This window comes from Antechinus flavipes, chromosome 5 (genome assembly GCF_016432865.1).
Source record: "Antechinus flavipes isolate AdamAnt ecotype Samford, QLD, Australia chromosome 5, AdamAnt_v2, whole genome shotgun sequence".
In the NCBI taxonomy this organism is placed as follows: Eukaryota; Metazoa; Chordata; class Mammalia; order Dasyuromorphia; family Dasyuridae; genus Antechinus; species Antechinus flavipes.
This window is the reverse complement of record NC_067402.1, coordinates 236,763,926-236,790,712: the sequence shown is the minus strand read 5'-3', so window position 1 is coordinate 236,790,712 and position 26,787 is coordinate 236,763,926. Positions and strand designations below refer to the sequence as shown.

General features: G+C 34.8%; 1 protein-coding gene across 1 annotated transcript in view; it reads right to left on the bottom strand.

The window, feature by feature from the left end:
* CNTN1 (contactin 1) overlaps positions 1-26,787 on the bottom strand; it is a 250,874-nt gene that overhangs the window by 86,910 nt on the left and 137,177 nt on the right. The window contains exons 7-13 of the mRNA XM_052000864.1: positions 25,058-25,157; positions 24,322-24,503; positions 18,703-18,827; positions 17,696-17,813; positions 6,890-7,040; positions 3,142-3,269; positions 2,729-2,904 (exon numbers count right to left, since the gene is read on the bottom strand). Coding sequence (XP_051856824.1) covers positions 2,729-2,904; positions 3,142-3,269; positions 6,890-7,040; positions 17,696-17,813; positions 18,703-18,827; positions 24,322-24,503; positions 25,058-25,157 — 980 coding nt within the window. The remainder of the gene's footprint in view (positions 1-2,728; positions 2,905-3,141; positions 3,270-6,889; positions 7,041-17,695; positions 17,814-18,702; positions 18,828-24,321; positions 24,504-25,057; positions 25,158-26,787) is intronic.

The following is a 26,787-nucleotide window of genomic DNA, read 5'->3' as shown; positions in this document are numbered from 1 at the left end:
GCAATAGTCAGGAGAAAGTAAGGTCCTAAAAACCTAGAGAGAACAGAGGATTAAGTTGAATAGAGTGATCAATAGTGGAGCTACAGAAAGGTAAAAAAAAAAAAAAAAAAAAATGAGAATTGGGAAAAGGCCATTGGATTTGGCACCTGAGAGATCTTAGTAACTTTAAAGAAGGAGTTTTGGTGAAATGATGATTAAGACAAATGAGAGAACAGAAAGTGAAAGAATCTATTGCAGATTGCCTTTTCAAGGAATTGTGCTACAATGGTCAGAAAAGAAATAGGATAAAAGTTAGCAAAGATGAAAGGAACAAGTAATGAGTTTTTTCCACATGGACATGTTCATAAGCAGTAGAAAACAAGCCAATAAAGGAAAGATTAAAAATATGTAGAAAAAAAAGGAAAACCTATTGAAGAAAACTGTATGAAATGGGATCGCTTAAATAGAAGCATTAGCCTTAGGGAGTAAGGACAATTCAACAATCGAAACAGGAATAAAGAAGGAAAAAGTGGCAGAAAGCACCTGAGTTATAGGAGATGAAGAAGATAGAAGGAGAAGAAATTTGCAGAAAATGACATCATTTTTTGTGTAATATGAAGCAAGATTCACTAAGGAACTGACAGGAGGGAAGGCAAAGAAGATTTGAGCAAGGATGAAAAGGTTTGAAAGAGTTATTGTGAAAAAGTGGATTAGTGAGTTGATAAGGAAAGTATAGGAGGATTGCTTAGCAGCAGGGAGGATCAAATTGAACTTCTATAACATAACTTTGTAGTGAATTAAATCAGAAAAATTGTATGATTTTCTCCACCTTAATTCATTAACATGTACATACTGAAGACAAGAAGGCAAGGAATGATTGAAATGATCCCACTCTGAAATTTGGCTGGAAATAATTGGCAATAAGTGAGGAGGATAAGGATTCAAGAGAAGAACACAGTCTAGATTCAGTCGGTTTATCAAGGACTCAAGACCATAAGAAAAGGAGAGATTGACCTGGGGGGGGGGGGGGGGGACGGACATGGCCTGGGATATAAATGAACAGTCAAGAGATTGGAGGTCATAGTGAGTATGAAGCATAAATTTATATCAGAGAAAGTAGAGGGAGCAGTGAAAAGCTAACAGATTAGGGTTAGGTAATGGGATCTCAAAGTTTTTTAAAATGGTACATTGAAGGTGAAAAAGGTTCCAGAAAGATTGATGTAATCCTCACTTAGGAAGACAAGTTAGAAGTTGTGATCTGCAGATAGACCCAGCAAAAGAGAAGCAATAGTCAGGAGAAAGTAGGGTCCTAAAAACCTAGAGAGAACAGAGGATTAAGTTGAATAGAGTGATCAATAGTGGAGCTACAGAAAGGTCAAAGAAAATGAGAATTGGGAAAAGGCCAATTTGTCACCTGAGAGATCTTAGTAACTTTAAAGAGAGGAGTAAAAAGGGACTTTAAAAAAGGCCCAAGCAAGTCAAGAACTCCCGTAAGGAAAAAAGAGCATTGTAAGATCAGTAAAATAAAAATGAAGGCACTGAAGTTATGAACTTGGGTGAGAGGGAAAATAGTAGTCCTCTTTAAAATGATGGGAATTTTGTTAAGATTGGAGCATTTGGGGGGAAAAAAGAATGAATTCTGTTTTGAACAGGCTGAATTTGAGATGTCTTTGTAATATCCAGTTTACAATATCTAAAAGGCAATTGGTTAAATTTATAGAGGTGGGTAGCATCTGCATAGAGACAATAATTTAGGAGTTAGTAATGAGACAATGGAGAACAAAAAGAAGAGGGCCAGGACAGAGCCTTAGAAGACACCCATGTTTTCTGGATTTAGTATGAATGAAGATTCAACAAAAGAAAATGAGAAGTTTTAGTCATAAAGGAAGAGAACCAGCAGAGAACAGTGTCATGAAAATCTAAAGAAAAGAGAATAACAAGGAGGAGAAGGTGATTAGTAGTGTAAAGTATAAGAATTGAAAAAACTATTTGATTTTTATATTCTGCAAATATAACAAAGTTAATATCTGATAATATTAAAGTTATATAAAAAAGAATTGATTAAAATCTAATTAATACTTATATATAATGGATGCTGCCAAAATCTTTATGATTATCCACTATTTTCATGTTCATCAGTAAAAAATAGCATTAAGAACCACTTAAAGGCTTTTTGGTTATTTTCCAGATTCATACATTTAAAAAAATCATTTTAATTAGGAGAAGTTAAACAGGAGTTACCTGTTGACTTAAAGGCATTTGGAATACTGTACTGCAAGTAAGAAAACTACATTGAAATCTAAGTTTTTACAGCCACTTCCTATATTTGTGACTGAGCAAGCACTTAACCACTCAAAACTTCAGAGTCCTCACATATAATATAGGTGTGATAATACTTGCACCATATTCTTTACAGACCTAGTATAATAAAATTGCTTTTTAAACCTTAAAGTACTAAGTAATTAGAAAATATTATTATACTGTTTCTATGTCATCTTAGGCAAATAAAATTAAGCTCTCTTTATCTCAGTTTCCATACCAATATAATGAGATTACTCTTTCATTTTTAATAATTAGTGAATATGAATTTTAAATCCTATTAAAAGCCTAGTTAGTAAACTTTTTCTATTTAGGAATTTAATATTTTCCTCATTGCTCTTTTTGTGCCTGAACCAAAAACAAAATATTTATAATTCTTCATGTTCTTGGAGTGAAAAATATTTTAATATGTAGTGATAGTCATACTTACCATAAAATTCCTCATGTAATGACTATTTTCTTTGTTAAAATCAATCACATATCCATTCAAAGACCAAATAAATGTGAGGTCCAATGCAGGATCATGGGATGCAGCACACTGCATGGTAGCATTCTCACCCACAGTGACATCAGCATTAGCTGGGGGCAAAGTAATCCTTGTGGCATCTGAATTGAAAGAAAGAAAGAGAGAGAGAGAGAGAGAGAGAGAGAGAGAGAGAGAGAGAGAGAAAGAAAGAAAGAGAAAAAAAAAGAAAAAGTCAGAAAGGACTTTTTCAGAGAATTTTTGACAATTGAAATTTGCAACCATAAATGCTAGAAAAGGATAAGGCAAGGTTATTACTACAAATTACTAAAGTAATTTGACCCTTAAGTTCACTAATTTTATTAATAATTATATCTCACCTGTAATTAATAGAGTTCCAGTATTATTAGCTTTTCCTCTGTTATTTTCTGCAAAACATGTGTAAGTGCCTTCATCAGCCCTTGTAATGTTTCTGATTTCAAGGCTACCATCATCCCAAATGAGAATTCTATTTTAATAGAAAAAAAGAATTCACTAAATATTTTTAAGGTAATAGATTATATTTATATTTACTTCAATACTTTAAAGAACTGCAATTTCACATTTCAGCAGATAACGATCCCACCAATGCCTTAATAGATGGCTCAATGAATTGCTGTGGCTAAATGGAGTCAACTAGTATCAATTTTCTATTTATGATTTATGAATTACCTGGGATAGACTATGTAAAACATCCATTTTGCTGCTGGGTTAATACTAGAAGCCATTCTAGCCTGATGAATTTACCAGAGTTCTATAGATGTTTTAGGGACAAAACTTTTTAGAATCCAAGGGCATCTCCACATTAACATAGATCTTTTGAGGAGATTTTTAATCTATTATATGTTATAAAGGAACTATCTTTTGACAAAATTACATTTTACATAAAAAATGATGGTAACTTTTTTTTTTAATTTGAAAAATCAATGTTGGTTTGCCTTTGGATACAACTGGATATTCAATCTTCATCATAATAAAGATGCTAATTAGTAACATATTCCACTTTTCTCCTCTTTTTCTTCTTATCTAACTTTAAGAAGACATCTATTTCACAAAGTTGTTAAGCAGGAAAAATGTTCATGAGATCAGAGAATTTAGAAATACAAAGGACCTTAGAGATCATAGATGCTACTCCTGCATTTTACAGATGGGGAAACTGAGGCCCAGATAAACTAAATGATTTACGTAAGGTAACATGAGTAACAGTAGCAAAGTCATAGTCTGAAACCAAGACCTGCAATATACTTTTTCACTGCATGGAAAAAGGGATGCTATACAGAATATAAATGTTTTTATTTTTAGAAAGTCATTTTTTTTTTTTGAGTTCTGTCCAAATTCATTACCCCATTTTGGTTTTTCTTGGCAAAGATACTGGAGTGGTTTACCTTTTTCTTCTCCAGTTCATTTTACAGATGAAAAAACTGAGGGAGACAGTTAAGTGACTTGCACAAATTCCTACAGTGAGTAAGTGTCTGAAGCCAAATTTGATCTGGGGGAAATTTATCCTCCTGACTTCAGGGCCAGAGCTCTATACACTGCACAATCTTGCTGCCCTAAAATATATGCAGTAGCAAATGTTGTAACAAAAAAAATAAGTTTTCAATGAGAATTTTACTTCTTTAATGATACTAATTCTAGCTAAGATTATTGATTTTTTTTCCCCTAAGGCAAATGGATTTAAATTAATTGCCCAGGATCACAAAGCTAGGAAAGCTGTCTGAGGTCAGATTTGAACTCAGGTCTTCCTGACTTCAGGGCTGGTCCTCTATCCACTGAACCACCTAGCTGCCCCCAGAAACAATTTTAATTTTCTTAATTTTAAAGTTATATCTCCCCCATATTCTGTATATTTCTATTAAAATATAAATTAAATTAAAAAACAAGCCACAGAGAGATGAATCTTGGGAAAATCAGGCTAAATTGGTCTCATGTTTTATGTAGACCTTTTTAACACAAATTACATCCTAGGAGAATCAGTTACTTAACATGATCAACTTTAACATATAATGATAAAAATTTAAGCAATATTTCTAGATGTCTATTGGCTATATCAGTTTTCCTATTGAGAATTTATATAAGATTTTGAAGTAATATAAAGTGGAAAGAGCCTTTGACTTCTAGTTCTGACTCTAGCTAGGTGACCCTGAAAAAATTGCCTCACCGATATGGACTCTAACAGGAAAACTGAGCCCACCAGAGTATCTTAACTTCTGTCCTTTAACTGTCCTCTTACTCCCACCTGGCATAGGGATTCTAAATCACCGATTGCCACCCTTGAAGGAATTAATCCACTTGACTTTGGGACTCCATACTAGTGTTAAAGCCTTCTGTTTCGTGAATGAAAGCTCACCTAATTTACTTAGGTAACCCTAGACTATGCTTCACATCCTAGTCATCTACCAAAATCAAGGCTTATCTGACCTTCTTGCCCTGATGCTTAAACATACATATATACCCTCTCCATATACACTTTGATTTTCTTGCTCTGGAAACAGTAATATTATCATTGCTACTGGAAAGAATATGGCAATCCTGTGACTCCACTCATCATTTCAATGTTTGCCTTTCTTCACTCCTCTAAAAATACTGTTACTGTCAGCGTCTCATGCAAAATACTTTGGCCAATTTTTACCCTCATTTGCAAAAAAAATAAAACAAAATAAAACAAACAAACCCAATGTTTCAGACAAGTTACTGAAGATAAAATTACAATCTAATCCAATTCCCTCATTTTATAGGTTAGCAACTAAGACTAAGAAGTTAAGAGACTTGTTTAGGAATACAAACCTGGTAAACAAAAATATATAAATTGAATTTGTGCTTTCTAGTGCTAACATTATAATAATGCATGATTTATTTGACCTAATGAGCTCAATAGAACTTTACTGTATTCTCATATTAGAATGTAAACTACTTAAAAACAGTGTGTATTTTTTTTCATTTATTTCCAAAGTACTTTGTTTTGCATTCATTTCCAAAGATCCACATCATGCCTAGTACACAGTATATACTTAAATACACATTCATTCTTCATCTATAAAATGAAGAGGTATGACTACAATCTGTTCCAAAGTTAACATTCTATGAAGGTGTACATAGAATAGACTTGAAATCAAGAAGGAATAAAGAAGTAAGGAAGATATCCTTCCTCTGTCACTTATTTAGCTGTGACTCTGTACAAGTCAGTTAATTTCTCAGTTCCTAGGAGTTTCCAACCAAGACAGAAATGAATAATTTATATAATAATAATAATAATAATAATGTCAAGATTATTAAATCATCATTCTGTATTATGAAATTTTATCATAAATATCTAGTCTAATCTTTCAAATTCCAAAAGGATTCATTCCCCACTCTTTGACAAGTAATAATTGTCAATGCAAATACTGACACAGTACAATACAACTAATACCTCTCTTAATAGAGGGGCAGCAAGGTGGTACAATGGAAAGAGAGCTGGCCTCAGAGTCAGGAAGACCTAAGTTCAAATTTGGCTGCAGACATATACTAGTTGTGTGACCTAAGGCAAAAATCCTTTTGCCCTCATTTTCCTCATCTATAAAATGAGCAGAAGGAAATGGCAAACACTCTAATATCTTTGCAACAATAAAAATATGTGGTCACAAAGAGTCTGGTATAATAGAAAAACTGTGTGAACTGAAGTGTTAACCTGTTCTAAATACATTGTATCATTATTTTGAGTAAAAATAGAAAATATCTTGAAAATTTTTAAAAGCTTCCTAAAAATTTTAAATATTATTTTAATCATGTTCATTACTAGCAGCAGCAGTAGCAGCACCATCATTATCATAATCATCATCTAAACATATACTTTGAACCTACTATTTTTCCAAATTTATAAATTATGGATTTTTACACTGAGTCTACTACTACTATAATGGTTTGACCAGGATAGAGTATGATAGTCCATACAATAATCCCTCCATTTACTCTTAACTATCTCATTCTCTTCTTCCTTAGTGCCAGAGCTCTAAAGAAACATTCATATTGATCATGTGAAAACATGCTATCATATGAAATGCTTTTTACAACATTGAATTTGAAGGGATTTAAATTTTTTGAACTGACCGAGTACTATTGACAAGCCATTCTGTTCCTTTACTCCATGAAAATTTTGGTTTAGGTGCAGCCTTAGGCTTGCATTCAATTAAAACACGTCCTCCTTTAGCTGCTAAGGTCTTCTTCTTCATAGGATTCATTTCAAAGGTGGGAGCCATGGCTAAAGGAAAATAAACAATTATTAAGCTATTTTTCATTTTTTCTGAATAAAATTTTCTTCTTTCTTTAATTTTCTCTATTAAAGGTAAATAACATATAGAAAAGTTTTTAATCAGCACTATATAAATGTGGATTGTAATTATTTTAATATCTAATGTTAAAAATCTATGATTGATAGAAATGCCTACTTTATTACTTCCCTATAATTTTATGTCTAGATGATTACAAATAAAATTGTTATAAATTTTAATCATAATTGGATGCTTGAGGTTCATCTACTTTCTTGGGAGGAATTCCTTGGGAAAAATTCAGTTCAAATAATTTTCAAATGTCTACTAGCAAACAAGATGAGTGATACAGAAATCATTCAATACACTGAGGAAGATCTTTGGTATCTGTTTTATGGAGGGCATCAATAAATTTGTTTCAGTGCAGGATCTCTGAAAGCATCATTGCCTTATCATGACTCCAGTTTTAAAATTCTATGCTTCTCCAATTTTGTTCTGTAGCAAATTCTTCACAATAAGAAACTGTTATTAAACTTCATATAGTAAAATATTTTTAAATTATTTCAAAAGGCTACTACTAATAGTTCCAAATAACATAAGACTGATTTAAAAATATTTTATTTTCAGGACAATATTATTCCAACTCTAGCAATGTAACTAAAAAAGAATGAGGATGTAATTATTATACATGTTTATTACTAGAAACACCTCCGCATAAGCTAGCTCATGTCATAATATGATTTAAACAATTTTTATTGTTCTTTTTATTTACATTAGCCAGTATTTAGTGTAAGAGTATAAATAAAGTATATAAAGTAAGATTATAAATAAAAATTAATAATTTTATTTTTAAAAAAATTCTTTTTAATATACTTTTTAAAAATTGAATTCTGAATTCTTTCCCTTACCCCTCCTTCTCCTCCATCCAGCAATATCATATCTATTATACATGTGAAATCATGCAAAATATTTTTCTAAATTAGACATATGGCAAAAATAAAGGCAAGACAAATAAATAACATGATAATTCCTCAGTTTACACTCAAACTCTATTAGTTTTCTCTCTGGAGATGGATAGCATTTTTCTTTTTTTTTTTTAATTATAGCTTTTTATTTACAAAATATATGCATGGGTAATTTTTCAGCATTGACTCTTGCAAAACCTTCTGTTCCAACTTTTTTCCTCCTTTCCTCCCCTCCCCTAGATGGCAGATAGACCAATACATGTTAAATATGTTAAAGTATATGTTAAATACAATATATGTATAACATTGGATAACATTTTTCACTATTAAGTCCTTTATAATTGTCTTAGATCACTATATTGCTTAGAATAGTCACTCATAATTGATCATTACACAATATTGCTTTTACTGTATACAATCTGCCCACTTTACTTCAAGTTAAGTCTTTCCAGGTTTTTCTGAAACCATTCTGCTCATCATTTTTTGTAGAACAATTCTTGTTCAGCCATTCCCCAATTGATGAGCATCTCCTCACTTCTAATTCTTTGCCATCATAGAAAGAGCTGCTATAAATATTCTTATACGTATAGGTCCTATAGATAGCACTGATTACTTTGACAGAAAACAGTCTATTCATAATCTTTGGCCATTTTTTCAATTAAGGAAAGGCTCTTCTTTTCATAAGTTTGACTCAGTTCTCTACATATTTGAGAAATGAGGACTTTATCAGAGAAACCTGCTATAAATATTTTTCACAATTATGATTACTAATTTCCTTCCATACCCCTTTCCTCCCTGTTTATACTTCCCTCTCTGTTAGGGACGTTTCTCCTTCTCTGAGAATTGCTATGTATGCCATGTCAGCTGGTAGGGTGGGCTCAGGAGGTAAAAAAAAAAGAGCTTGGCCTCTGAGGCAGGAGGTTGTATCTTGCAGGTGTTAAAGGAACCACTAGGTTTCTTGAGATGGCTGCAGGGGGTTGGGGGGGGGGGGGAGGTGCCCTCTTACTCTATCTCTACCTAGGGCACAAAACTAACTCCAGGTGTCTCCCTTCTATAGATCTACCTACAATGGTACTACACACAGGGTAATCCCAGAGGAAAGTAAATATAACCAGCTTTGAGTCCATAGAGGGAGAGACGCACACATACAAACATATATTTGCTCTTGCACTCGCTTGTTCCTTTCCTGCTAACCCCTGCTGAGATTATCAATAAAGAAAGGCTGTTTTGCACCTTAAGATCGACTTGTCTTCATGTGTATCCAGGGGTATCCCGAAGACTGTTATGTATGGCCCTGGCAGTCGAAGAGTAGTGTACACAGACAGTTCAGTACATATAGTGCTCAATGGGGGACAGGATTGGCCAGGAACCTCATGAGTTCGGCTGGTCCGGTTATGGGAAGGGAGATGAGACCCCAAGACTGATATAGGTCTGGGATGGAAGATGGAACAGGTTTTTGTTAGGATCCCGGATCAAGTGGTGCTGGGGAAAGAAGTTTATAGAATAGTAAAGCAAGCCGAAAGTAGATGTGACATCACAGGAAGAGGCAGTGGGAAAGAAGTAGGAAGTGGATAGATTTACAAACAGAATTAGGATGTATATTATAGAAAGCAGCCAATGAAGGGGACCAGAGAAGAACATGGGCCCCATTAGAGTGAAAAAACTTAAGAAACTGAAAGAGAATTTCTATATGTTAAGGAGCTTCCAGTATACTAACACCAAATGATTGGAAGACCATTGCTAAAGTCTGCCTTATACCTGGAGAGTCTCTGCAGTGGATGACTATTTGCAGACTTAGCAAAAAAATTTTTGAGGCGTGATTTCCATAAAATAGTAGGAGTTGGAAGGTATAAAAGAAATGAGGACCAAATGCATTATGATGCAACAGTATATGTGACTGTGTCCCAATATGCCCAATGAGCATTTAGCAAAATTCAGGCTTTGGAAAGTAGAGGCTCTCAATGACTCAAATGACACCCCCTGCCAGAAAGCCATGATCTCTTTAGATGGGGATACAATCCTTGAGGAGATGATAAAAATATATGAGAACGTTGGCTCTAGTGACTTTCAAATGGATGTCCTTGCAGCTGCTATTTTTAAAAGAGTCGGGGAAGGAATGAAGGTTAGTGAAATCAAGATGTTATCAATGTGGGAAGACTGGTAACTTCAGAGCCCAGTGCAATCAGGCAGATAGAGAAACTCGCCCAAAAGGGATATGCCATAATTGCAATAACCAGAACATTATGCAAAGGAGTGCCGCAAAAATAATTCAGGAAATGGGGTAAGGGATTCTTTGAGGACCCTACAACCAGCCTATCAGGTGGAGGAAAGGCAATTTAATCCAGCAATTCAATCAGGACTTTAGCAGGAATACCTCCAGCTTCTGCCAGGTGGTTTGGGTTTCCCCTTCACAGTGGGGGGAGTTTCCAAATTGAGCCCGGATACACAACCATATATACCAGTAACCAGACTAGACCCAATTCTAAGAGCAGTGCTTGTGGTGAGCTTGACATCCTATACCCCTGTTATAGTCCACACCAAAGTGATTACAACAGAACAATCTCAGGCTGTGGTAACTAATCCACATGACATACCAGCATTTTTAGATAAGGGTGAGCTAATAGCACAGGCATTCCTTCTCTTAGATGGGCCATATTTTGATATTAATTGGATACAGCATATAGAGCAAGGCAAGCCTTAGGCCAATATATATGTTAAAAGAAAAGCATTTAAAGGGTTACTTGACACTGGAGCTGATAGGTCTGTTATCTCATAGCTCTTCTGGCCCCCTTCATGGCAGGTTTGTGCAGATGCTACGATGGTTAATGGGGTGGGAGGAGCACAGCAGGCATGGATTGCAGTGGAACATGGCTCTGGCAGTTTGCAGATAAACGGGGATATTCAGATCCCTGGTGATTGCAGGTCTCAGGTACAATCTATAGTAGAGATATATTGAAGGCTTGTGGAGGCTCAATTTATATACCACTTCCACAAGATTTTTAATTGGGGTCACTGGATGTTTGGGTACCACCTTTCATATCACACCCACACCATTAAATCTAATACACCGTTTGGTTTGGGTACCCCAATGGCCCCTCCCAGAGGAAAAAGCATTAGTGGAACAGCCCTTGGAACAGCCAAGGATTCTAAAGGCCATCCTTGTTAAATAGAAAGGGAGAGGAAGTAGACAGAATCCCCGATGGCCCACAGAGAAGGACATGGATAAGGTCTTACAGAATAGAAAGCTAGGTCTTATGAAAACAGGACTTCAAGCGCCAAAGAGCATTCAAAAAGTCCTTTGGAAGGATGAGAAAGAAAACTGACAAGGTCCATCCTTAGTATTTTGGAGAGGACTGGGATATTTATGTCTTGCAGGTCCTGATGGGGAAAGCAGCTGGATTCCAGAAAGAAAAACAAGCAGAGTTGATTCTTCCATACTCTGAATTATGAAATGCCAACCAACTTGGTCAACCTGAAATCACTTTAGACCTGATCCTAACATTATGTACTAGACGCTGCTGCAGCTGCCTACAACTCACTCATCTCCCCTCTTCAGTCCAGACTCCATTGGGTAGGGCCAGCATTACACCCATTGTCAGCCTGAAGCAGTTCCAGAAGATGAGACCTTCATCCCTTTGCCACAGATGAATCTGGGTCTGAACTGCTTGAGGTGGTCTCTTATAGAAAAGTTGGGGAAATTCTTCCATAGCTCCACCTAATACTCTGGTACCAACACCTGATCAAACATACTTCTCTTCTTAAGCCCTCTACTATATTTTTATGTTGTTATTTTTTCTACTTTAGCCTATGTTTTATACATGTATGTATTTTTAGAAAATCTATAGAAGGTGCTTAAAGCATAAACATAAGAACACTCAGCCTTATTAAACAGAAAGGGGGATATGTTAGGGACGTTGCTCCTTCTCTGAGAATTGCCATGTATGCCATGTAGCTGGTAGGCAGGCCCAGGAGGTAAAAAAAGAGCTTGGCCTCTAAAGCAGGAAGTTGTGTCTTGCAGGTGTTAAAGGAACCACTAATATGTTCCTTGAGATGATAGGGATGCGCCCTCTTACTCTATCTCCACCTAGGACACAGCACTAACTCCAGGTGTCTCCACTCTCTAGATCTACCTATGCAGTAGGTTAGGCATGGGGTAATCCCAGAGGACAGTAAATATAACCAGCTTTGAGTCCATAGAGCGAGAGGCAGAGAGACACGCAGGCATACACACATACACTTGCTCTTGCACTCTCTTGCTCCTTTCCTACTAACTCTTGGTGAGATTACCAATAAAGAAAGGCTGTTTTGCACCTTAAGATCAGCTCGTTTTTGTATGTTTCTGGGGATATCCCAAAGACTGGTATGTAGGGCTCTGGCAGTCTAGAATAGTGTACACAGATGGTCTAGTATACCTCTCTCCTTTCATTCTGTCCATCCTCAGAAATATTTTATTTCTGGCCACTACTGCCCCCTATTTGCTCACTCATACCAACCCTTCCCTTTCTCTTACTCCTTTTCTCTCCTATTTTTTCCCCCATAAGCAAAATAGATTTCTATAGCCAATTAAGTGTGTATTACTTTCCTTTTGAACCAATTCTGATGAGTAAGGTTTACATTTCCTCTTTACCCCTTATCTTCTCATTCACTATAAAATCTCTTTTCACCTCTTTTAAATTAGAGAATTTAGCCTATTTTACCTCTTCTTTTTCCCTTCCTCTTTTTTCTATCTGTACTTTTATTTTTAAGATAATCATTCCATTATATTTAATTCACATCTATGCCCTCTGCCTATATATATTCCTTCTAACTTCTCTAATAATGAGAAAATTTTTAGGAGTACAAGTATCTTCCCATGTAGGAATACAAACAATTTAATCTTATTGAATCCCTAATGATATCTCTTTTCTGTTTACCTTTTATATTTGCCTTGAATCTTGTATTTGAGAGTCAAAATTTCTATTCAGCTCTGATCTTTTCATCAGGAATATACAAAAATCCTATATTTCACTGAATATCCATGCCTTCCCCCTCAAGGGATTATACTCAGTTTTGCTGTGTAGATGATTCTTGATTGACATCTTAGCTCTTCCTGCCTTCCTGAATATTCTATTTCAAGCTTTCCTGTCCTTCAAATGTTGAAGCTGCTAACTCTTGCAGTTATAATATAGAAATAAAATAAGTTTGGAGGCAGAGCAGAGTATCTGGCCTGGAATCCAGAAGACCAGAGTCAAATCTGACTTTAGATACTTACTAGTTGTATAATCCTGGACTAGAAACTTAACTTTGTAAAATGAGTGGGAAAAAGAAATTATAAACTATTCTAGTATCCTTGCCAAGAAAATCCTGAACGGGGTCACAAAGGGTAAGATATATCTAAAAACAGCTATTAACAACAGCATATATTGTTAACTTCTATTATATTTAAAACATTCATAAAACATAAGGAAAAAGAGTGCAAAAGTCCTTTGTGAAAATAGCACAAAAGAATAAGAATGATTATAATGAATGTTTGTATGAAGCTTTTAAGGTTTTGTTAAACATTTTTCAAACATCTCATTTTCTCTTCATAACAATTCAAGAAGGTAGGTTCTATCATTATCCCCATTTTTTAGATAAGAAAACAAGCAGAAAGAATAACTTGCTTAGAATCATTCAGATAGTAAATGTCTGAGGCCAGATTTGAAATCAGGTTTCCCTGTTTTGTGCTCTACACATCGTGCTAAGAAAAATCATCTTAGAAACAAAGCCTCTTGAATCAGATCCTGTGTAGTTAGCATTCTAGAATAACATCTTTGACTTAAAATTGCCATAGAAAATGTTTCCCAGAAGTAGATCATTCCATACAGTATATAGCTGACTGGACATTGACATACATGTCATATTCTTTTATATTATATTTTTTCTTATGTTGCTCATCTTTTTTATTAAATTGTTGTTATGGATTCCTTCCATTTCAATATATTCTTTAAATTCACTCTGAATATAATTAACTACGATTGTTAGACAATTTTTTTTTGACCATTATCTCTTATAGAGTCCTAAGCATTTTGGAAAGGCAACTAGGAACCAGATTTAAGTCAAAACTGGCAGTCTTGACTGACTGGCAATTATGTCTTTTTTTTTTAATATTTTATTTTATTTTATTTAATAATAACTTTATATTGACAGAATCCATGCCAGGGTAATTTTTTTTACAACATTATCCCTTGCACTCATTTCTGTTCCGATTTTTCTCCTCCCTCCCTCCACCCCCTCCTCCCCTAGATGGCAAGCAGTCCTATATATGTTAGATATGTTACAGTATATCCTAGATACAATCTATGTTTGCAGAACTGAACAGTTCTCTTGTTGCACAGGGAGAATTGGATTCAGAAGGTAAAAATAACCCGGAAAGAAAAACAAAGATGCAGATAGTTCACATTCGTTTCCCAGGGTTCTTTCTTTGGGTGTAGCTGCTTCTGTCCATCATTTATCAATTGAAACTGAGTTAGGTCTCTTTGTCAAAGAAATCCACTTCCATCAGAATACATCCTCATACAATATCGTTGTCGAAGTGTATAATGATCTCCTGGTTCTGCTCATTTCACTTAGCATCAGTTCATGTAAGTCTCTCCAAGCCTCTCTGTATTCATCCTGCTGGTCATTCCTTACAGAACAATAATATTCCATAACATTCATGTACCACAATTTACTCAGCCATTCTCCAATTGATGGGCATCCATTCATTTTACAGTTTCTAGCCACTACAAACAGGGCTGGCAATTATGTCTTAGTCAATCCAGGTTACCATATCTAAGAGTGGATACAAATTATCATTCAAAAAAATTAAACAAGAATCTGTACAGATAAAGACTGACTTCTAAAATTATTGTTTCTGATTCTGATGTCTAAAATCAAATGGACTTAAAAAATTGTAAAGGTGTTTAGTCACCTTCTCTTCCTTCCTGCCCTTAAATAGAGAATATTTTCTCATCCTGGTTATAAATTTTATCAATTGCATTCCAAATATTTCCCAAGAAACCCACATTTTCTCAGTATGAAATGTTACTTTTCTATCCAAAATTGCTACAGAATGCTGTTTATTATTTGAATCTTTTTATTATGTTGAATCTTTTCAGAGGAGCTAGATATTTGGGTCTAAGTTCTACTTAAGACCAACTCCTTATTTAGAGAGTCACATCCTGGCATGTGATACCTCATCTTTTACACTTTTCCTGCAGAATAAAAATCATATCCTTTTTATTAATGTTTAAGAAGTATTTTTCTATTTGTTCCTTTGATTTCTCAGAGACAATGAAAGATTAAGTGCCTGATCCACTCCAAAAATTTATCATCCCTATTTGGTGTCCTCCACCTAAATTTCTGAGACAGCTTTAAGGAGAGCAGATTTCACAAGAATCACTGAATTAAACATTTTCACAGAACAAAATTATTAGCCTCTGAAAATATTGTTATAATTTTGATTGCCTTCAAAATTTTAGATTCAAATATTTAAGCCAGTTACTTCATGTTTAAAGAAAAACTAGGATATCTAATAGTACTATAAAAACTGAATTTGTATAAATTACAATCAACATTCATAATATTATATAAATATATGTTTATATCACATATATCATATACATATATGATGTGCACTTATGATATATATCATAAGTATACAATATATAAATATACATAACTTATAGGATTAATATAATTCTATAATTGATGTATATTAACATGAATATTTGTTATTAAATTTAGTAAATAACTGATTTTTTGAAAAATAGGTGAAAGCAATAATTTACTTCTGGCAATTTTGAATCAAATGAGTTATCTAGAATATGAACTATGAAATATCTAACTCAAAAGACTTTGTTTCTAAGATGACTCTTCTTAGCACAATGTAAAGATTTTTAGATTACAGCAGCTCTTTATTGTAATCCTCCCAACTTCCTTGACTATAATCTTTACCCAAGGCTTTCCAACTAAGCCTGGGATATTTTGCTTGTTACTTAGGCAACTTTAAATCAAACTTCTAAGGGAATTCTGGAGTGACAGAACTCACAAAATAAGGAGTAAAATAATTTTCTAATCCAAGATAACATAGAAGGGTTGCAGGAAAAGCCTGTCTCACTTGGTAAAAGGGGAGTACAGCTAAGCACAAGCAATGTCCACATAAAGAAACAGGAGACTCTAAACCACAGTACAAATCAGCAATGGAGGCTTTGAAATCTTGGCACAGTAATTAAGCAGTATAATAAGCCAGGTATAAAGCCGTCAGCCTAATAAAGCAGGCAAACTGCCACCCCCTCACCCTCTAGCACAACTGGCACAACTAGAACAGGCTATTTCAGCTTAGTGAGCTGTCTTGGAGGCAGAGAAAACCAGTGACCAAGCTCCTGCTCCCCTCCCAAAAAGACACTTAGAATTTAACCCCAAAGCACAATTTAACTTTGAAAGTCAGGAAATAGGTTGAAAAATAAGCAATCAATTTTTAAAGAAAACTTTGACAATAGAAGTTTTCTTTGGTAACACAGAAAATCAAAACACTAGCTGAGAAGAGGTCAATAATGTCAAATTGCCTACATGTGAAGCTTCAGAGAGAAATATGAACTGGTTTCAAGCCCAAAAAATCCTCTTGGAAAAACTCAAAAAGAATTTTTAAAAATCAGAGAGATGGAAAGAAATGGGAAAAGAGTAAAGCAAGCAAATCATGAAAAAAAAGTCTATAACTTGATAAAGGAAGCACAATAAATGGGAAAAGATGTACAAAAGTTCACTGAAGAAAATAACTCAAAAAGTAGAATTGATCAAATGGAAAAGGAGGTAGAAAATAATCCTTAAAAAAAAAAAAATTGGGTAAGTAGATGCTAATGACTCCATAAGACAGCAAGAATCAATCAAACACAATCAAAAGAATGAAAAAATAGAAAAAAATTAGAAATTTTTCATTGGAAAAACAACTGCCCTAGAAAATAGATCAAGGAGAGATAATCTAAGAATTATTCAACCACCTGGGAACTCATACTAAAAAAAAGATACTAGACATCATTCTTCAAGAAACTGTTAAGAAAAACTGCCCTGATATCATAAAATTAGAGAATAAAATAGTAATTGAAAGAATCCATACATCATCTCCTGAAAGAAATCCCAAAATGAAAATTCCAAGGAGTACTGGAGTAAGCACACATAAGCACACAAACAAATTAAAGAACTCTCAGATCAGGGAGAAAATACTATCAGCAGCCAGAAAGAAACAATTCAGATCTCAAAGAGCCATACTCAAGATATAGGATTTAGAAGTTTCTACACTAAAGAATAGAAGAGCTTGGAATATGATGTTCTGGAAGGCAAAGGAGTTTGGATAACAACCAAGAATCAACAAATGTTTGTTGACTTATTTGTGTTCTCTCTTTACTGATGGAAATCACAATTCTAATATATCTAATAAAGAGTTCTTTATGAGTAACTATTATTGTTAAAATTCATTCGTCACCTAATGGTCAACCTCTTGGCAACTGACTTGATTTTATAATTTGCAAATGTAAAACAAGGACTGTGGAATCACATATGCTTAGTGAACATAAGATTTGTCAAACAATATCATTATATGAATATGCACAAAAGTGATAAACAAATCATTTGGATCTAGAGTCTTCTGGTTACAAATTAAAATAAAAACTTGAAATTATATTTACCCAGAATCTTGAGCTCCGCATTTGCATATATAGCTCCATGTGCATTTTCAGCTATACATTGGTACATTCCAGCATTATCAAAGGTCAATCCATACAGTCTCAGCTCACCTTTATGGTACTAAAGAAAGGTAAAGATATTCTTAATAATATTGCGAAGAAACTATTTTACACAGGCTTGAACTCGATAAATCCTGCATATGAAATAATAGGAAATACACTTGATATTTCATACTGAAGACCTGGATGATGGGAGCATATGACTTTTCTGTTAAATGGGGATGATAATTACATTGTTTATCTCATGAGATTTTTGTGAAAGAAACATTTTGTAAAATGTAGAGAATCATGTATATCTGAACTATTTATAATAACAATTATTATTATTTAGTGTCCCTACTATTAGGGGCCTCCACTTACTATATAGATTTAAATAAAGGTGCCTATAGAGAACTTATTAGAAAATGAAATTAAGGACAAAATCATTATCCTTGGAAAGACAAAGGACCAAGGGCACAAAGAGCATCAAGAAATTTATGTCATGGGATAGCAAGTTGGCACATAACCTTACACTTTCCCTGTTCTTCCTAATGAACATTTTAGTATAACATTTCCCCCCCCATAGCTTAATTGAAAGATTACAATTTAAAGATAGTAGAGGATCCCAATGTTGATACCTCTCTCCAGATCTAAGTATAAGTTTCTCTATTATCATCATTTCTGTGAGGTTAGGAAAACTGACAAGAAATATGAGATAACAGAAATGAATGAATAGGAAAAGGGGAAAAGTGGAATAGAGGAAAGAAAAAGAGAAAGAAAGAAGAGGTAGAGTAAGAAGACTAAAACTACTTTAAGTTAAAGTCACAAAGGAGACACTTTACACTCTACCTCTGGTTTCTTGTTTTCACATTTATTTACACAATTTAGAACCCAGGCATATGTCACCATAGAACTAATATGAAACTATATGAAAAATGTTTTTAAAGTAACAAAAAATCTGTGTGACCTACCGCATATCCATTTCTCAACCATCTGATTGTAGGGATAGGTTTGCCTGTAGCCACACAAGGCCAGTATAGATCACTGCCTATATCCGCTTCAGTGTCATTGATATGTTCTACCCATTCAGGAAATGCTAAAGAATAAAGAAAGACAATATCATAAATATGAAATGTTACCACTACTATTAAGCAACCTTTTTTGCCATTTTAGACAACTTTTTCTTACTTTGTGGAAAAAGAAAGACAAATATTATTTTCATTAGAATAAAACAAAAATCATAGCTGATTAAGAATAGCACTGTCCTGAGTTAGACATATTACAATACAAAGGTGTAATGTTCTTCTCTAAAATATAATCTTCTCTGGGAGCAGGTTTTGGGGGAGTTTCTGGAGGCAGCCTTCCTTTCAGTTCAATAAATACCCCCAATACAGCCAGGAGTTAAAGTCCAAATCCTTTGTCTCCTTCCTTGGGTCTGGTTAGCTTTCTTAGAGGCCTAACTCTCTCCTTGGTTCCAAGAGCTCTTGCCACTAATCCTTTGCCTCTGCCCACTTCAGCCTCCAACCAGTACAAAGGTGGAAGATGAAATGAATTTGTCTCCACCTCTGAGAGTGGGCTTGTCTCTTAGTGGGCTTGTCCTTTAGTGGGCTCCTCCTTCTATATGCTCTCTTAAGATTATGTGAATCTTGTGGAACTCTAATAAGTACTAAGTACATTAGTGAACTAGAGAACTGTTAAGTACCATGCTAAATTAGATAATTATTGTCTCTATCAATTCCAGTGATTTAGCACTTGTAAGAATCCTAACATCTCCCGCTTTCTTTTAATTTAGAACATAGATGGTCATGATCTCCCTGACTTCTCAAGGAGGTGAGAACCCCAAAATAGAAGGTGATTATGCCTTCCCTGACTGCTCAAAAAAGGACTGAAAACACCATAAAAAGGAGGTAATCATGCCCTCCCTGATTGCTTAGGAAGGGATATGAAAACACCAAAGGAAATGGGAAATCAAATCAGATTAGTGGGTTTCTAAAGGGGCTCACTCTTTAAACAGGTATACATAAATCCATCAATATGGGAGGTATTACACATAAGTACGTAAATTATATAAGCACATAGTAACATAACACAGGTTAGTAGTAATGTAACAAATAAATGAATCAACATGAGGAATTATGCATGTCCAAAAGTCCTAGAAATAGTCCAAAAGGAATCTATTGTCCATTAGTTCATGTGCCAGGAATCCAACAATTCCTGCAAGCTTTGAAGTCCTGCAATAGTCTCATCTTGTGTTAGGGAATCCAATGATTCCTGCAAATTTTGTTCTTAGGTCTTCTCCTTTGTTTCAAGGTTTTTCTCTTTTTCTGTCTCTCTCCAGGTGCTCATTGCCATCCATATGTTTCCTTTTCCTTCTGTTTCCTTCTCCATCCGTAGGAATACAAGCAAACCCTCTCTCCCAGGCAGTTAACCTATCTAGTCCCTTCTATTTACCACTTTCTAAATCTCTCCTCATCATCTGCCAATTACATTGGAGCTGTTTGCACTGGACACTGCCCTGTTGGTTTAAAAAGCCTATATTCTCCCCAATTGTAATCTCTTTCTGCTATCTGATTGCTTTTTGGCTGACTGATCATGTAATCCCTTTCTGCCATGTGATTGCTTTTTGGCTGATAGATCACATCAGAGTCCTGACCTTCAGAGTCCTGACTTTCTAAAGACTCTCTGGGTGTAAACTCAGCTGCCATCATGCCCCACCTGTCTTTTGTATGATACCTTGGAGCTGGGCCCTGCCTCTCATTTCCCTGGGTCAATCTACATTCTGAGGCCCAGTGGAAACCCTTGTGGCATTTTGGACGTAAGGTTTTGGGTCTTGTAAGAATCCTAACACAAAGGGATAACATTTCATCATACTTTTCCACCTCTTCAAAGAACTGTAGCCTCATGTGCTGAAACCAAGGGATTTTTGGAAACTGCTATATCTCCCCAAGATCACAAAGATTTTAGAGGATCTTCTCAGAATGACAGAGATTCAGACCAAAAAACTGTTCACAGGATTATTTCAAATATCAATTTATAATTAAAAGAAAAAGCTGTTGCACTTAAATGAGTGGGAGAGTGGAAGAAATAGGGGAAGAGCTGAGGATTTCTCCTAAGTTGTGCACACTTGATACTTGGGAGGATGGCACTGTCATTGACAATAATAAAGAAGAGAGAAATGTTGAGTTTGAAATGCTAACTTTATATATTTATTATCCCCTCCCCTTTACAAATAGAAGTAACAAGAGGACAAAGATGTTCTCACTACATGAGTGAAAAGTAGCATGTACTTAAGAAGCAACTCAGAACTCATTTTGCTTCAAAAACTTTCTACAAGTGATCTGGGATAAAGCTTATTAAACTATGGACCATAACTCCATGTGAAGTCATATAACTGAATGTGGAGGTCATAAAATTATTAGTAAATGTTTGATTTGCATACATATTTTATATCCCTTTATATTCAGGATTTCATAAAAAAATTTCTCAGACAAAATTGGGTCACGAGTGGAAATTCGCACTCTGATCTGGGAGACTGTTTTATTACTTAGTCAACAAGCATTAATTAAGTGGTTGCTATAAGCCAGGCACTGTGATAATAGGGATCTAAAGAAAGGCAAAAAACAGTCCCTTTAAAGGAGCATACATTCTAATAAGACTGAGAGAATATATAAATACTTGGATGCAAACAAAATACATACATAATGGATGGAAGGTAATTTGCAAGGGCAAGAGTAACTGTGGGGAGAGAGGCTAGGGAAGTCTTCCTATACAAAGTGAACTTTTAGCTGAGCCTTGAAGGAAGCCAGGGAAATGAAGAGATAAAAGTGAAGGAGAAGAGATTTCAGACATGGAGTACCTCCAATGCAAAAGTCTAGAGAAAGGAAGTTGAGTTTTGCATCTGAGGAACTATTAGTAAGCCAGTGTAGCTGTAACACAGAATGAGTGGAGAAAAGTAAAATATGAAAAGAATGGAAAGATATGAAGGGTGCAGTTTATGAAGAGCTTTAAATGTCACATAACTTTATATTTTATCCCAGAGGAAATAATGTGTCATTGGTACTCATGGAGAGGTGACATGATAAAGTCAGACCTATATTTCAGAAAAATTACCTTGAATTTGGCAATAGATTGGATATACGGGATGAATGAGAATCAAAAATTAAGGGTGCTGGAATCAAGAATGACGCTAATGTTGTAAATCTCAAAACTGAAAAGATAATGGTACCCTCCACAGTAATATGGAAATTTGGGAAAAGGGAGGATTACCAGGTAAAGATAATGGGTTCTGTTTTGGACATGTTAAGTTTCAAATATCTATGGGACATTCAGTTCAAAATGTCGAAGAGTTATGATTAGAGCTCAGGAAAGAGATTAGGGTTTGATCTATAGATCTGGCAATTATTGGTGATATTTGAATCCATAAGAATTGTGAAGATCACCAGATGAGACAGTATAGAAGAAAAAGAGAAAAGGATGCAGTTTTCTTTTTTTTTTTTTTAATAGTATTTTTATTTTTTTTCCAAATAGTTGATAAAACACTTTTTTAAATATTTGGTTGTTTATTGTTGTTTGTTTTGAGTTTCAAATTCTATCCCTCTTTCTTTTCTTCCCTCCATAGGACATAGATTATACATGTGCAGTCATGTGAAACATTTCCATATTAAGGATCCAGTTTTCATGAAGTATACTCACAACTTGAATGAAGAATAAGCAAAGGACAATGAGAAAACATCTGACAAGTAAAAGAAAAACCAGGAAAGATCAGAATCATAGACCTTCAAAAGGAAAAGATTTACCTCTCCATAAAATAGTGGTGAAGAAGGAGACAGTGGAGGATTTCTTACAGGAGATGAGAAAAGGAAAGGAAGATGAACTCTCAATGAATGGCAAAAAAGTGAAAGGAGAAGTAAGATGAGTGAAGATAGCTTTGACAAGGAATTGACTATCATTAAAATTATCTGATGATCAAAACTGATTAAATTCTACAATGTATCTTGGTAACCTGATATGACATCTGGCATCTACTGCAAAAGATAAGATCTACCACACTTGTTCAGCCAGTAACTCATCTCACACAAATTTCCCATAGGATTAGTTTAAGAATTTAAATAGTATTTGCATGGTACCGATCTGATGTATTTAGTAACCGGTCATATAAAAATGTATGTGCATAATGTCAATCTGATGAATTTAATAGCTGGTCATGTTAAATATAAAATCTAACAGCTACAAATATAGGAAGATCTAGATTCAAGCCTGGCTTCTAATAGATACCTTAACTGTGTGACCATATAAAATGTAACCTCTCAGAGTTCCAAAGCAGCTCTTCAAGAATTAAATTTATGTCTAAATTTCCTATGCTGATCAAACTACAGATATGAGCAAAAGTAAAACCAGTGAAAACATTTTTACATCCAAAGGATTTGATAAAGGCCTCATTTCTAAAATATATAGAGAATTGACTCAAATTTATAATAGTTCAAGCCATTCTCCAACTGATAATTGGTCAAAGGACAATTTTCAGATGAAGAAATTGAAACTATTTGTAGTCACATGCTCCAAATCACTAATGATCAGAGAAATGCGAATTAAAACAACTCTGAGATACCACTATGTACTTATCAGATTGACTAAGATGACAGGAAACAATAATGACCAATATTGGAGGGGATATGGGAAAACTGGGACACTGATACATTGTTGGTGGATCTGTGAATGGATCCAGCCATTCTGGAGAGCAGTTTGGAACTATGCTCAGAAAGTTATCAAATTGTGCACATCATTTGATCCAGCAGTGTTTCTTCTGGGATTATATCCCAAAGAGATTTTAAAAGAGGAAAAGGGATCCACATGTGCAAAAATGTTTGTGGCAGCCTTCTTTATAATGGCAAGAAACGGAAAACTGAGTTGCCCCCAATTGGAGAATGGCTGAATAAATTATGGTATATAAATGCTATGGAATATTATTGTTCTGTAAGAAACGACCAGCGGGATGATTTCAGAGAGGCTTGGAGAAATCTACATGAACTGATGTTAAGTAAAATGAGCAGAACTAGGAGATCACTATACACAGCAACAAGAAGACTATAATCTTCATGGCTCTCTTCAACAATGAGATGATTCAAATCAGTTCCATTTGTTCAGTGATAAAGAGAGCCATCTACACCCAAAGAGAAAACCGTGGGAACAAAGTGTGGAACACAACATAGCATTCTCACTCTCTCTGTTGTTATTTGCTTGCATTTTGTTTTCTTTATCAGTTTTTCTTTTTCTTCCTTCTTGACCTGATTTTTCTTGTGGCAAGATAACTGTATAAATATGTATACATATATTGGATTTAACATGTATTTTAACATATTTAACATGTATTGATTGGACTACCTGCCAGCTACGGGAGGGATTGGGGGAAGGAAGGAAAAATTTGGAACAAAAGCTTTTGCAAGGGTCAATGTTGGGGAAATTACTTATGCATATGTTTTGTAAATAAAAAACTTTAATAAAAAAGTAAAACCAATATAAAAAGAAATATATAAAAATATAGAAAGAAAATTAAATGGTTTTTATGTGAATCAAATGAGATTTCTACCTACCTTGAACATAAATTCTTGCCTGATGTCTATCTTTTCCTCTGATGTTCTCAGCTTCACATTCATAAGTGCCTTCATCTTCAAGCTGAATGTTGAAAATCTTAAGAACTGCCCCAGACATACTTATCTCAGCTGTACTTGGCATTGGTTCCAGAACTTTTCTCCACCGGATCTCAGGAACAGGGCTTTAAAGGGGGCAGAAAAATAGTAAAAGATACACAAGATGTATAAGACAGTTGTAGAAATTTAATGGCTAAGTCCCCTCCAAAAACAAAAACAAAAACAACAACCAAAAAAAAAAAAAATCCCAACATTTTCTCTTCCTTTTGTGGCTAGACCAATGGAATCCCCATGCCACTGGAAGTTGATGGGACAGCTAACTTTTTTTTTTTTTTTTTTTTGCATTTCTTTAGTGAAGCAAAATAAAAGGATAGAATAAGCAATGAAAATATTAAGTATATTTGCTTAGAGGTCCAGTAAGAAAAGCTTCTCCAATGATAGTAAAGTATTGCTATAGTTCAGCAACCAAATAATCAGGTTAATAATGATAATTCTTTTAAGTATAAGAAAAAATAAAATAAGATAAAACACCAAAGCCTAGCCTTTCTAATTTATTATTGTGATAGTTTTCATCACAATGAGAAATGATAGATTTGAGTTTTAACTGCTTTCCTCTTTCTCTCAGAGCATACAATTATTTTACTTGTTAATTTAAAAAACACACACACAATATACTTACTTTCCAAGGGCAAAACACTCTAATGTTACATTATGGCCCATCAGTGCATATGTGTCCTTGAACTGGACTTTGATATCAGCAGGATAGAGTTTTGTTGTGCCTAACATTAAGAAAAGTATACAAAAGGAAACCTATGAATTATTTGATTTATAGACCATTTTCCCTTAACTTTTAAACTTTAAAAGGATTAGAAATGCTATGAAATGTGTATTAATTTAATGCCTTGCTTTTTCTAAAAGCCTATATTTGATTACATTTTTTAAAAAATCATTTTAATGACTGATTCATATTATCTGGTCAAAAAGCAAATTAAATGCCAAAAGGAACATAGGGAGAAAAAAGTATGATGGCATCACAAATTTAGAACTGGAAAAATACCTTAGAGCCTATCTAGCTAATTCTCTCATTTATTTCTTTATGTCATCCTTTGATTTTATTCTTCACTATACCTAAAACAAATGATAATGTATTTAGGTGCACCTCCTGAACCAATCTGACAGACAACAGGCCATTCAAACCACAAAGAGCTTAATCATGTTACAGAAAAAAATCAGGTTCAGATCTATAACAGGAAGTCTCTCTATAGGCAAAGCAACTGCTTTTGTGAATCATGAGATGAAAAACATGGAATTAATAAAGTAATTTTTTTAAAAAAATTATTTAGTTCCAGACAAAATGGAGAAATTTTCATCTGATGTTTTTCTTCCAAAGAAGCAAATTGCAAAATTAGGAGGTGGAGCCAAGATGGTAGTGCAACTTGACTCAGCTCTCCCTCAAAACCTTCAAAATTTCTTTAAATAATGACTCTGAACTAATTAGAGCATCAGAACACACAAAAAGACAGAGTAGAACAATTTTCCAGCCAAAGACAACTTAGAAGGTCAGGAGGAAAGATCTGTGGCACTGGAGTGAGAGTCCAGTGCAGGGCACACCAGTGTAGCCATGGTCCTGGCCCTGGTCCCGATTCCCACTGGCTGGCTGGCTCCACCCAAGTGCCAGCAAAGCAGGGTTTGGGAATCTCTGAATTCATGGCAGTATTGAAGATTTCTAGATCTCTCAGCTCAGTGGTACCAAAGGTGAATTAGAAGGACAGCAGGAAAGATGTTTCGACTAGAGTGAGAGGGCGTTGGGAAACTGAGAAACCAGCAAACCAGGAGTGGGCAGTGGCAGCAGCAGCTTCCAGAGGCTTCAGCCCACATGAACACTCTACTAGTACTGAGGAAAGACTGTGCTGCTTTAGCACACTAGAACTTACAGCCACAGTGGAGTGACTCCTTACAGTTCCAGGGTAGAAAAGAGTGCTTGTGCAAGCAAGCAAGCAAGAAAAGAGTGCAAGTTCCTAGGAGCTTTGAAAACAGCTGCACAAAATCCCTGAAGCATGGGACAATGCACCCTCCACCCTAGAAAACAGAGTCCTACTTTAATAGCTAAAAAAAAAAAAAAGAAGAAGAAAGAAACAACAATCTACAATGGAGTCAAGTCTCAGACAATATGAAACTAAGTTCAGACCTTTAGGCCATTCTTGTGCTATATACACAGTAACTAAAGGAGAGCTGTGTGTAAACTGATTAACTTACAGGGGTTTGAAATAAAGGGAATCAACAAGGTTCCCAGGCATTTGTATTTAGCTTCTAACACAGACACAAATCCCCACTTTAGAGATAAGCAAGGAAAATCTAGAGAGGAAAAGTCCATAAGTACCTGTAGCAGCCACTACCTGATATGAGTAG